The sequence below is a fragment of the Hypanus sabinus genome, chromosome 9 (assembly GCF_030144855.1).
Source record: "Hypanus sabinus isolate sHypSab1 chromosome 9, sHypSab1.hap1, whole genome shotgun sequence".
NCBI lineage: Eukaryota > Metazoa > Chordata > Chondrichthyes > Myliobatiformes > Dasyatidae > Hypanus > Hypanus sabinus.
The window spans coordinates 123,452,384-123,465,888 of NC_082714.1; the positions used below are offsets into that span (position 1 = coordinate 123,452,384).

General features: G+C 40.3%; 1 protein-coding gene across 5 annotated transcripts in view; it reads left to right on the forward strand.

Annotated features, from left to right (window-relative positions):
• LOC132399771 (RIPOR family member 3-like) overlaps positions 1 to 13,505 on the forward strand; it is a 187,369-nt gene that overhangs the window by 172,250 nt on the left and 1,614 nt on the right. For 4 of the 5 annotated variants that reach the window (XM_059980503.1, XM_059980502.1, XM_059980504.1 and 1 more), the window contains one exon: positions 7,129 to 7,219. In XM_059980503.1, coding sequence (XP_059836486.1) covers positions 7,129 to 7,219 — 91 coding nt within the window. Of the gene's footprint in view, positions 1 to 77; positions 2,672 to 7,128; positions 7,220 to 13,505 lie in introns of those variants that run through there. The other variant, XR_009514068.1, reaches the window with a different exon arrangement.

A 13,505-nucleotide genomic window follows, 5' to 3' on the forward strand; every position in this document is an offset into this window, starting at 1 on the left:
TTGAATTTTAAAAAGAGTAACAGTACAAAAATACTACTGTGGACAGCACATCGATAACACATTTCTTCACTTTGCAGGGAGAAGCTAAAATCAGATGTATCGGTATTATAGTGGAATAAAGGAAATTACAGCGGCATGAGAGAGGAGTTGGCCAAAGTTGAATGGAAGGGGACACTAGCAGGGATGACAACAGAGCAGCAGTGGCTGGAGTTTCTGGGAGCAATTTGGAAAGTGCAGGATTGATACATCCCATAGAAGAAGTATTCTAAAGAGAAGATGAGGCAAATGTGTCAGACATGGGAAGTCAAAGACAGCAAAAAAGCAAAAGAGAGAGCATATATTTCAAAAATCAGTGGGAAGTTTTAAAAAACCAACAAAATTCAACTAAAAAAGCAAAAAGGAAAAAAAAATATTTTCAGAGTAAAAGAAAGGTGAAAGGTGATATCAAACCACTAAAAAATGATGCTAGTGAGGTGGTAGTAGGGAACAAAGAAATGGCGGACAAACTTATTAAGTTCTTTGCGTTAGTCTTCACCTTGGAAGACATTAGCAGCATGCCAGAAATTGTCAGGGGGTAGAAGTTTGTGTAATTTTCACAATATTCAAGAGTATCAGGGGGCAGAAGTGAGTGTAGTTGTTATTAATAACGAGAAGGTGCATGGGAAGCTGAAAGATCCAGAGGTACGTTGATAGGTTGCCGGGACCAGATGTGTAAGTGAAAATGTCACTCCAAACTCTAAGAAGGGAGGTAGGCAAAAGAAAGGAAATTTTAAGACAGCTAGCCTGACTTCAGTGGTTAGGATGAGGTTTCAGGGTACTTGGAGGCACATGATAAAGTAAGCCAAAGTTAGCGTAGTTTCCTTCAGGGGAAATCTTGCAGACAAATTTGTTGAAATTCCTTGAGGAAATACCAAGCAGGATAGATAAAGAAGAGTTGGTGGATGTTGTTTGCTTGGATTTTCAGTAAGTCTTTGACAATGTACCACAAATGAGGCTGCTTAACAAGATAAGAGCCCATGGTATTACAAGAATGATGGAAGATTGGCTGTCTGGCAGGAGGCAAAGAGTGGGAGTAAAGGGGACATGGTCTGGTTGGCTGCCAGTGATTAGTGGTGTTCCATAGGGGTTGGTGTAGAGACCACTTCTAGAAGTGGTAGATGCAGGGAAGTGTATGGTCATTCATTTTGGTAGAAATAATATAAGTGTAGAGTATGTTCTAAATAGGAGAAAATTCAGAAATCAGAGGAGCAAAGAGACTTGGAAGTCCTTGTGCAAGATTTCTTAAAGGTTAATTTGCAAGTTAAGTTGGTGGTTAGGAAGGCAAATGCAATGTTAGCATTCTTTTTGAGAAAACTAGATTGATAAAAGCAAGGATGTAATGATGAGTCTTTATCAGGCATTGATCCTGCTGCTGTAGAAGTATTGTGAGCAGCTTTCGCCCCTTATCTAAGAAAAGATTGTTGGTTTTATGAGGGTCCAGAGGAGGATCACAAGAATGATTTCAGGAATGAAACGATGAACATATGAAGGGCGTTTGATGGCTCTGGTCTTGTACTTGATGTAGTTTAGAAGAACATTGAAACCTATTGAATATTGAAACACCTAGATAGAGTGAATAGGGAGAGGATGTTTCCTATAGTAGGGGAATCTAGGACCAGAGTGCGCATCCTCAGAATTGAGGGACATTCCTTTAGAATAGAGATGAGAAGGAATTTCTTTAGCTGGATGGTGGTGAATCTGTGGAATTCTTTACCACAGATGGCTGCAGATGCCACGTCATTGAGTAGATTTAAAGTGGAAATTGATAGATTCTTGACTAGAAAGGGTGGCAAAGATTATGGTTGAGAAGGATAATAGATCAGCCATGATGTGATGGCAGAATAAACTCATAGCCTAAATGGCCTGATTCTGCTCCTATGTCATATGATCTTATGGAGTGGAGAATTTACAGGTCAAATTGAATTTGTCCTGTTTCTTTTGTTAAGTATAAACCTGCTTATTTTCCTCTGTCAAGTTGATGAACAGCTTAATGGAGATGCAGCTAATTATAATATACAATCCTTCAGCTCTACAATTACGGTGTTACAAAAATGCCCCCTGTCTTTGCTGAATCTAGTATGTTTAGCCATTTTCAGATTTTACAAAGTGCATCAAATTGATTGAGAATCCCATTCTGTAATGGTGGAAATCTCAAGGGAAGGACACATCCAAATACTGGCACTGGCTGAATAGTTGGAAATTCATCAACATTGTCCTTCATTGAGGATCTGGAAGCTCATAGGACCTTCTCCTCTCATTGAACTGTTGATGTATTCACTGCAGTCATCATTGTATATAATAGCACTGCTGATCACAAATCTGATCAGTTGATTTGGGATTGGTAATTTCTTGCATTAGCATGCTGTTTCTCCTCTTTAGCACTGATGCAACCTTGTGTATCATTTCCACCAGACTGAGACTCAACAGAAGTCCATGGGGTTGGAGGTGTTGGATCCAATAGTTTATCTTTTAGATTAGACTGTGTAATTATTTTCTTTTCAGTTTCACAATTAATTATCTGCTTGTATTTTAAGTAGTCTTATACGCATGTAACAGTTTAATATGCCTCTAGTAGCTATACAAAGTACAAGTCTGGAAAGCTCTGGAAGCTTCTTTGACCTGCACTAAATGAGTAAGTGTTTTCTCATTGGTAAACTTGCTACTGCAGTATTAAATAAGCATTTTGTAATTGATTAAATCTCATTTATAGATTTGAATGGAATTTTTCTTATCTCTATGGGTATAAAAAAAGCTAAACATCAAGCAGCGCCATCTTAACCTTCTTTGCTTCTGTAATCTTAGCTTTCTCTGTCACTGTCTATTCAGGTTTTCCTGTTCTTTCAACTCTTAATAAAATGATCATTAATCAACAAGTTTTGTGCCTCTTTCCTGACTTCTAAAAGAATCTTGGATTAGAACACCAGAGTCCAACAGAGGCAAAGTACAGAAATGGACTGACTGGCAGAAGGGATAAATAAAGGGGTCCTTTTCAGGATGGCTGCCAATGTCTAGTAGAGTTCTGCCAGTCACAGTTGAGACCACAACTTCACAGGTTAATCATCTGGACAAAGGAACTGATGACATTGTGGTTAAGGTCAAAGATGATTCCAAGCTAGGAGGAGGGTAGTGAATGTTATTGAGGCAGGCAATCTGCAGAATGATTTGGACAGGAGAGGAGTGTGGATAAAGACATGGTAGATGGACTGAAGCATTGGGAATTGTGGGTTATACGCTTTGGTAGAAAGAATAAAGGTGTAGATTATTTTCTAAACAGGTAGAGAATTTGGAAATCAGAGATGCAAATGGACTTAGGAGTCCTCCTGCAGGATTCCATCAAAGTTAACTAGCAGATTGAATTAGTAGTAAAGAAGACAAATACAATGTTAGTATTCATTTTGGAACAATGTGTTGATCCTGCCGAGGATCCAGAGGAGGTTCCCAAGAATGATCCTAGGAATGAAATGCTTAACCTATCAGGTGTGTTTGATAGCTTTGAGCCTGTACTCATTGGAGTTCAGAAGGATGAGAAGGGCATCCCATTGAAACCTACTAAATACTGAAAGGCCCAGATTGAGTGGACATCAAGATGACGTTTCTATTAGTAAGAGAGTCTAGGATCTGAGGGCACAGCCTTACAATAAAGCCATTTCCCTTCAAAACAGAGATGAAGATTTTTATTTATTTAATTATTTAGAGATACAATGTGGAGCTGACCCTACTGGCCCAACGTGTCTCACCGCCCAGCAACCTACCTATTGAGCTGTAGCAAAATCACAGGACAATTTACAATGTCCAATTAAATAGTATCTCTTTGGAATGGGGGAGGAAACCAGACCATCTGAAAAACCTATGCATTCATGCGGGAGGATGTACGACCTCCTTACAGACGGCGTCAGAATTGAACTCTGACATCTGAGCAGTGATAATGTCACGCCAACTGCTGCACTACCATGGCGCCCCAGATGTACGGTGCTGGTAATGGCCCTTTAACACCTCATAGAAGACTTGAGTCACTTGACAAGTTCTAAATTCATCCCTTTTGGCATGGCAGAGGGGTCACTCAGGATGGGTGTGAAAGCTGTATTTGTTGCATCCACCAATGAAGTTACTGGGAAATATATCTGCAATAAGTAGAACATTAAGACTAAGGTTAGGGATAGTTATCACTTCTGTTAGTTTTCTTACCAATTGCCATAAGCAAGGGTGGCAGCTCTGTCCTTCCCAGTTCAACTATACAGCCAGCATGGCACTAAACAGCAGTGCTTGGAAATGGACACTAATGTGCTTCAGCCAGTGAATATTATGTCTTTGCTTTAGTGTTACTTCCAATTGGAATATACTATAGATGATGATAGACTCCTCAGCCAAGGCCATATACTTAATAGTAGTGATCCAACATTAGCTGTATGTGGATGGCAGAGGACTAATGAAGTTTGAACTTGACAAGCCTTCTCAAGGCCGCTCCTCCTCTTATTCAGTATACAGCTACATCTGAATTAGTTAGAACTGTTGACGTGACAATGGAAGAGGCCAAGATTTTGGATGATAGGTTTGATTTTGAAACTTTTCTCCTACAAGGCCACAGTAGAAATATAAATTCAATAGTCAACTGTTGTTCTTGATATATTACAAGAATGCACCAAAGTTTCTTCATCAGCAATTATAATTGCCTCTTAGGCAGAGGCATTTCTAAGGCAAGCAATTACAGGCCTTTGCACTTATGTATCACTCTATGTTGAAATATTGCTGTTCCTCCTATATTTTCTGTCAAGATTGCACGTCTCAGCTAGTATGAGAATATGTTCGCCACATGGAATGCATCTGTCCAATGAGGCAGCTTATACTACATCAATGACAATTAAGGAAAGGTACAAAATGCTATCTATATGCAGTTATGAACAACTAAGATTTCACTGAAGCTATACTTTTAATCTTGTACTACACATTTGTTAGTGGGCGATAATTTATTGGGTGGAATTATAGCACTTCCACTGCTGCCAGCATACTCCCCGATCGCTTCCACTAATCCCAGCCCAAATTGCACAAGGAAAATAGGGTCATGGGTCTCTTCTGGGAATTAATCTCTGATTAAAGACAGAGATATGGTATCATAGATTTTGTAAAATTTATTATAATGTGCGTGTGTCAATGAGTTGGCCAATGATTTTGTTTGGTACCCAATAAAATCATTGTGCTTCAGTTTGTTTGTTTTTTGATTGCATCTACACCAAGAGGAGTGCCACAAGACAGTGTCCACAACTCTGAAGAAAATTTTGGGTTATACTATAAATGATTGACTTGCCTGTGATGCCCATAAGCTGAAAATGAATAAAACTATAAGTTCTACTATCTCTGAATCACCATGATTTCATTAGGTATAAGGAAAGAGGTGGGAGGCAAGAGTGCACCTCCATACTTCAATTGGCAGGATGAGGGCTGGAAAAATGCAGGCAATAAAACTTCAAATTTTATACCCATTGCATTAAAAAGGTTCTTATTAAATAAGACATAAGACATAGGAATAGTATTAGGCAATTTGGTCTATCGAGTCTGCTCTGCAATTTCATCATGACTGATTCATTTTCCTTCTCAGCCCCAACCTCCTGTCTGCTCCCCATACCCCTCCATGCCCTGACCAATCAAGAATCTATCAACCTCTGCCTTAAATATACATAGACTTCCTCTCTACAGCTGCCTGTAGCAATGAATTCCACACATTCCCCACTCTGGCTAAAGAAATTCCTCCTTCATCTTTGTTCCAAAAGGATGCCCCTCTATTCTGAGGCTGTGTCCTCTAATTTTAGAATCTCCCATCATAGGAAACATCGTCTCCACATCCACTCTATCAAGGTCTTACGTCATTTAATTCATCTCATTGAATTTTACTCCTCATTCTTCTGAATTCCAGTGAATATAGGTCTAGTGAATACAGACCCATCAAATGTTCTTCATGTGATAAGCCGTTCAAATCTGGAATCACTTTCGTGAACCTCCTTTGAATTCTCTCCAGCTTCTGCACAACCTTTCTAAGATAAGGGGCCCAAAACTGCTCACAATACTCCAAGTGAGGCCTCACCAGTGCTTTATAAAGTCTCAACATTACATCCTTGCTTTTATATTCTACACGTACAAACAAGCTGGATGCACTCAGCAGGTCGAGCAGCATCCTTTGAAACGAGCAGTCAACGATTCGGGCCAAGACCCTTTGTCAGGACTGAAGAAGGACTCTCCCCCACCCCTTGATCTTTCCTCTAATTGGTTTTTCACCTGGCACCTTCCACCCTCCCCCCACCTTCTTTATAGGGTCCCTGCCCCTTCCTTCAGTCCTGATGAAGGGTCTCGGCCGGAAACGTTGACTGCTCGTTTCAACTGATGCTGCCTGACCTGCTGAGTTCATCCAGCTTGTTTGTACGTGTTGATTTGACCACAGCAGCTGCGGTGTACTTTGTGTTTACTTTTAAGTTCTAGTCCTCTTGAAATGAATGCTAACATCGCGTTTGCCTTCCTCACCACCGACTCAACCTGCAAATCAACCTTTAGGAAATCCTGCACAAGAACTCCCAAGTCCCTTTCCAGCTCTTCTATCAAAGTGCATGATTATCATACACTTTCTGACACTGTATTCCATCTGCCACTTCTTTGCCCATTCTCCTAATCTGTCTAAATGTAAAGCTATCAATAAGCAATGGACACTCCATTTCAGCTTTCAACAATTCTTCCCCAAATGACTTGCCAAATACAGTATTTATAAAAACAAATTTCTATTTCAAAACTTGATTGAAATATAACTATTTGATGAAGCTATTGCTGTTACATGGAATCTCACTGCAATTATTTGTAGCACTTCTTGTGTGGGTATTATTAGCAAATTAGATTTTTAGTTTCAGCCCAAGCAATTGAATGGCAACATGGCATTTTCTTGCTATGAAGGGACCAGTAGATGGCTGAAAACCATGGTCTGCATTATCAAGCTGCTATGGTCAGAATTCAAAATTTGGGAAATGCTTAGGTTGTACGTATGCATTATTTATGCTTTAAAGTTTAATAAATTACACCAAACACCAATCTTGTTTTTAATTTTCCTTCTAGGCTGTGGAAAGCATTGAACAAATCACCAGCTTATGCCACTCTCAAGCAGCACAAGTTCACAATGCAGCAAGAGAAACCCTCCTGTCATTTGGTAATGGTGTTTTCCCTTCTGCTCACCTGTTTAACCCTGTGCTATCTCCTTTATAATACATCACTGAAATGGCAACATTTACCATTTCTTTAAACTGTATTCTCTCAGAAAGACAGTCAATGAACAGTAGCATCCACATTCAGTTGAGGCAGCTTGGTAATGAGCGAGGGCCAAATTTCCTGTGCTCCATTCGGAGTCTGATTCGGGTTGTGCAAACTGACCTTGGCTGGAATAGAACATGGTACCTTCATAAATTCAAATCAACTGTTTTCTAGTTGGTCTACTGCAGAGATTTGCAAATGAGCCATGTGTATTATTATATTCATAATATTTTTGCATAATATTGTTGCTGAACCAAATAAACGTGTATAGTGGTTATCACATATTTCCAGGGAAAGATCTCTCAAATTCTGCCATTCCTGTTGTCTTCAAATTCTTTTAATTGGCCCCCTTGAATCTCTTCTTTTAACTTTCTCATCCTGCTCTACCCTACAATTTATTCAAAATCCTATTCTTTGCTGCCCAATTTTATAATTATCTTTAAAGACATCTTCAGTCTCTTCCCATAGCCTCGGTAATTGACATTCACCTTTTGTGATTCCAAACTCCAGTTTAACTTGGGCCGTTTAATCTATCTAATAATGTCCTAGTCTCCATTAATTGTCTTCAGGGAAGTATTAAACCTTAAAAAGCAAATAAATTGAATTGTGATTGATTCAAAGCAGTAAGGGAAGAAAGGCAGATCTATTTATCAGGTTTCATCCCTCCAAGGCTGCAGGAGAGATGCTAACAAACATCGTGCTGATGCTCAAAAGGCTGGACAGAATAAATTGAGGCATATTTTTTTAAATTATTGGATTCAATCTGAGAAACGTAAACCATTTATCCAGAGACTAATCAGTTACAGTCAGCATGGATTTGTTTTTTTTAAAAAATATTATTTATTTATTAAATTTTAGAAATTACAAAGAATAAATGTGGTAATAAAATAGTAAGAAAAATAATATTGACCCTCCCCCCCCCTTAACCCTTATCTAAAGAAAGAAAAAAAAAGGAAAGAAGAGAAGGATTGCCTGGATATTGGAGGATCCCCACATGCTCCATGGAGTTCAAAATAATTTTGATATTTATTTTTACTTTCTTCAATTACTATAATTTTATCTTCAAAGGACCTATGTATTTAATCCTATTTTTTTTAAGTATGGGAACCAAATTTTCCAAAAGTATATCATATTCATTTCTTAGATTATACGTAATTTTTTCAAGTGGAATACAACTATGTATTTCAGGATTTGTTAAGGGAAGTTTCTGTCTAATAGATTTTTTTTGAGGTAGCAAGAATGAGTAACGATGGCAATGCATTTGATGTACTCTACATGGATTTTAGCACAGCATTTTACAATGCAAAATGAAGCAGTAGGACTGGTGAATAGAAGGCTGTTTAGGGCATTAAAAGTTACAGAGAGAGGACAGTGAAAAGGGTTGAGAACGATAATAAAATCAACCATGATGGAATGGTGGAGCAGTCTCAATGGCTCAAATGGCTTATCCGGCTTCTGTCTTACAAATCCGTGTTTTAGCCAATCTCCATGTTCTCCAGTTATTTGCAAATAAGCAAAAATTGGAATTCAGAAGTTCTTAAGATATAAAGTTTCCATGGCCTTATCATCTTTGAACTCAGGGGACACCTGTGCAGCTGGTTTTAATTATTCCATAGTTGGTAGTCATGCATTCTGGTGCTCTTATCTGAACTCCATTCTTGCCCACATTTGTTATTTATTTTAAAAGACTTTAAAACTTACCTCTGCTGCAGGGTTTTATTTAAATAGATTAATACCTATTCGACTGGATGGGAGAATTAATTTAATAATGATTTTTTCGAAAATTTACTTTTTTAAAATTTCGAGATACGGCACGGAATAGTTTCTTCCTGCTCAAAAAGCCGCACTGCCTCACAACCCACCTACCTTAGTTTAATCATTGGACAATTTCCAATGACCAATCAACCTACTAATCTTTGGACTGTGGGAGGAAACTCAAGCACACATGGGAAGAACATACAAACTGTCTTAGAGGGCCCCAGAATTGAACTTTGAAGCCCCGAAATGTAAGAACATTGAGCTCACTGCTATGCCAACATGGCAGTTTACTGTGTCAGAAAACCGAGTATGGGACAGGGCAGTGTTCATGGAATAGGGCCTCCACTTCAGTGCCAGAGGTCCAGGTTCAATCATGACTTTAGCTGTTGCATTCCTTCTCTGTGCTCTTACAGGTTTACTCTGGGTGCTCCATTTTCATTCTACATACAACAAAAATCAGACAGGTTGCTAGATTAATTAACCACAATAAATTGTTTCTTATGTAAAGGTGAGTGGTAGAAGCTTGGTTGATAGGGCTATAGAGAAGGGATTAACTTTATTCATAATTGCATTAAAACATTCAGTGAAATACATCATTTTGTGTTAATGTCCAACACAGACCTAGGATGTGCTGGAGGTAGTATGTAAGGGTTGCCATGTTTCCAATACCAGCATCGCATGTTCACAACTCTAATTGTATGTCTTTGTAATGTGGGAGGAAACTGGAGCACCTGGAGGAAACATGCAGTCACAGAAAGAATGTACAAACTCCTTAGAGGCAGTAGTGGGAAATGAACACTGATCATCTAATCCCAGGCCCTGTACAGCGTTACACTCATTCATTCATAGCTTTTCACACCTGACAGCCAGCCACTCTAATGTTGTTTGGTTGATGTTGAGCAGGTCAGTGTCAGCTAGATCAGGTGAGAGTGGGCAGTTGCGCAGAACATGTTCAATGTTCTGCACCCTTTCAATAGACAATAGACAATAGGTGCAGAAGTAGACCATTCGGCCCTTCGAGCCTGCACCGCCATTTTGAGATCATGGCTGATCAACTACTATCAATACCCGGTTCCTGCCTTGTCCCCATATCCCTTGATTCCCCTATCCATAAGATAACTATCTAGCTCCTTCTTGAAAGCATCCAGGGAATTGGCCTCCACTACCTTCCGAAGCAGTGCATTCCACACCCCCACAACTCTCTGGGAGAAGAAGTTTTTCCTTAAATCTGTCCTAAATGACCTACCCCTTATTCTCAAACCATGCCATCTGGTACTGTACTCTCCCAGCATCTGGAACATATTTCCTGCCTCTATCTTGTCCAATCCCTTAATAATTTTATGTTTCAATCAGATCCCCTCTCAATCTCTTTCACCACACTCACAGGATTCACTGGTCTTTAAACCCCACTTCACCATATTGTCTCCCGTCCTACAAACTCCCGCTCGCGCTCTGTTGAGAGTGCACCACTTCCGTCTGTCAAGCAGTGCCCCCGGGGTCTGGCAACATTTCTGCCGGGTCTTCAAATGTATTGTTTGGTTGGTTTCTGGCTTCTGTTTGTTACCAGGGGTCAATCCTGAATGTTTGGGGGGGGGGGGGGATGTTCCGTGCAGTAGTTCCTCCACTGTAGCAAAGCTTTTCCTAATTTTATGCGGTTAGAAACTGGCATATGATGATGTAGTGGGTGCCATGGATCTGAATTCTGTTTACCTTTTTCAATTTTTGTTGTAGTGTGTCTTCAGATCTCTGGGGAGCAATGCCTGCAAGTCTGTAAATGATGTTAGTGGGTGTGGGGCACAGTGTGCCCATGATTATTCAGCAGGCTTTGTTAAGCAATGGGTCTATTTTCTTTGCATGGGCTGATCTTCCCCACACAGGTGCACAGTATTCTGCAGGTGCATAGCAGAGAGCTAGGGCAGTTGATCTAAGTGTGTGAGCATTTCGTGCCTGCTAATTTTTAAAGGATTATGAGAGCCAACTTTCCCTCGGAGTTTTTGGATGTGAGTGGCAAATGAGACCGTCCTATTCAGTGTCACGCCCAGGTAAATTGGAGTCGGATAGTGTTCGAGCTCCTTCCCACACCAGAAGATCTTGAGTTTCCGAGCTGGTTCTCGATCCCTCAGGTGGAATGCACACACTTGAGTTTTTGATGGATTTGGGTTCAGGGACCATTTTTCATAATACTGCTTCATTGCTTCGAGGACTGCTATAAGTTGTACTTCAACTTCTTGGAAGGAGTTAGCTTCTGTTGCTATGCATAGGTCATCAGCATAGATAAACCTGTTTGTTTTAGGAAAGGTTGGTTGGTCGTTTGTGTAAACATTAAATAGTAGAGGTGCCAGGACTGATCCCTGTGGTGGTCTGTTCTTTTGTGGACGCCTCCAACTCTTAATTCCATTCAGTTCTACATAAAACCTGCGATTTTCTAGGAGGCTTCTTAGTACCTTGACTGTGGTTTCGTTCTTTAACATTTTAGATAATTTCAGTAGAAGGCCTCTGTGATTCACAGCGTCGTATGCTGCTGTTAAGTTGACAAATACTGCCTCTGTAATTTGTCACATTTCAAAGCCATCCCAATATACTGGATTAAGCTCAGGACTTGACCGCAGCAAGAGTGGCCTGGCCTGAACCCGGCTTGGTCTGGTGTTAGAAGATCTTCAACTAAGGGGGATATTCTTTTCAGTACGAGTCTCTTGAAGAGTATATTTATAGAGGGTGCAGAGCAAGGAAATCATTTTGTAATTTTTAGGAATGTTGGGGTCTTTATTGGGTTTTAGGAGAGTAAGAACTTTGGCTCTTCTCCACTTTTTTTTAAGGTATTTTTAATGATCCTAGACAATTGTTAAGAAGGGACAGAAGCCAGTGGAGAGCTTTAGGCCCAAGATGTTTAAGGAATTCATTAAGAATCCCATCTGTGCCAGCAGCTTTGTTGGAATTTATCTGTGATACTTCATCCTTTAATTCTTTTAGGGTGAGAGGTAGGAAGTTGTTATTCCAATTTGAGAGAGCTGACTCCATCTCCTGATGTTGCTTTCTGTTTTGCCTCCATTCCTTGTTATTTGGTTGACCATTTGGTATTAGTTGTTGGGCAACCTGATGGGTGTTACGGCAGCAATTCTTTGTGGTGGTCTATTGTCTGAGTTGAGTTTCTGAACAGATGCCCATGCCTTTTTACTGTTCTTGGTCATGTCTGTGTTTTCTATCAGTTCCTGCCAATGCTGTTGTCTCTCTTGGCTCAGTAAGGATAGAACTGACTCTCCCATTTCAATTGTGTCTTGACCAAATGGGTCTTGGTCGTATAAGTTGACATACTCATCAGAACTTTGCTTGATATCACTAGTCAATCCCTGAATATATTTGGTTCTGCAGCCTCTGGGTATGTTCTGCTGTGCAACTTTCCAGATTAGTCAGACAAATTCATCATAATGATCAAGTTCTGGTGGTATAGTGTCCTTAAGTTGATCAAGGGATTCGGCAAAAGATGTCCAATTTGCTTTTCTCAGGTAAAATCTTGGTAGGTACATGGAAACCTACAGCACAATACAGGCCCTTTAGCCCACCAAGTTGTGCTGAACATGTCCCTATCTTAGAAATTAATAGACTTCCCATAGCCCTCTATTCTTTTTATCCATAATTCTCTTAACAGACCCTATTGAGTCCACCTCCACCACCGTTGCCAGCAGCCTATTCCAGAACACTCACCTCTGAGTAAAAAACTTACCCCTGGCATCTCCTCTGTACCTACTCCCAACACCTTAAACCTGTGCCCTCTCATGGCAACCATTTCAGCCCTGGGAAAAAGCTTCTGACTATCCACATGATCAATGCCGCTTATCATCTTATACACCTCTATCAGGTCACCTCTCATCCTCCATCGCTCCAAGGAGAAAAGCCCGAGTTCACTCAACCTGTTTTCATAAGGCATGCTCCCCAAACCTTGTAAATCTCCTCTGCACTCTTTCTATGGTTTCCACATCCTTCCTGTAGTGAGGCGACCAGAATTGAGCATAGTACTCCAAGTGGGATCTGATCAGGGTCTTATATAGCTGCAACATCATCTCTCGGCTCCTAAATTCAATTCCATGATTAATGAAGACCAATACACTGTACACCTTGCTAACCACAGCGTCAACCTGCACAGCTGCTATGAGCATCCTATGGACTCAGACCCCAAGATCCCTCTGATCCTCCACACTGGCAAGTCTTACCATTAATACTATAGTCTGTCATCATATTTGACCTACCAAATTGAACCACTTCACACTTATCTGGGTTGAACTCCATCTGTCACTTCTTAGCCCAGTTTTGCAACCTATCAATGTCCCGCTGTAACCTCTGACAGCCCTCCACACTATTCACACCACCTCCAACCTTTGTGTCATCAGCAAACTTAATAACCCATCCTTCCACTTCCTCATCCAGGCCAT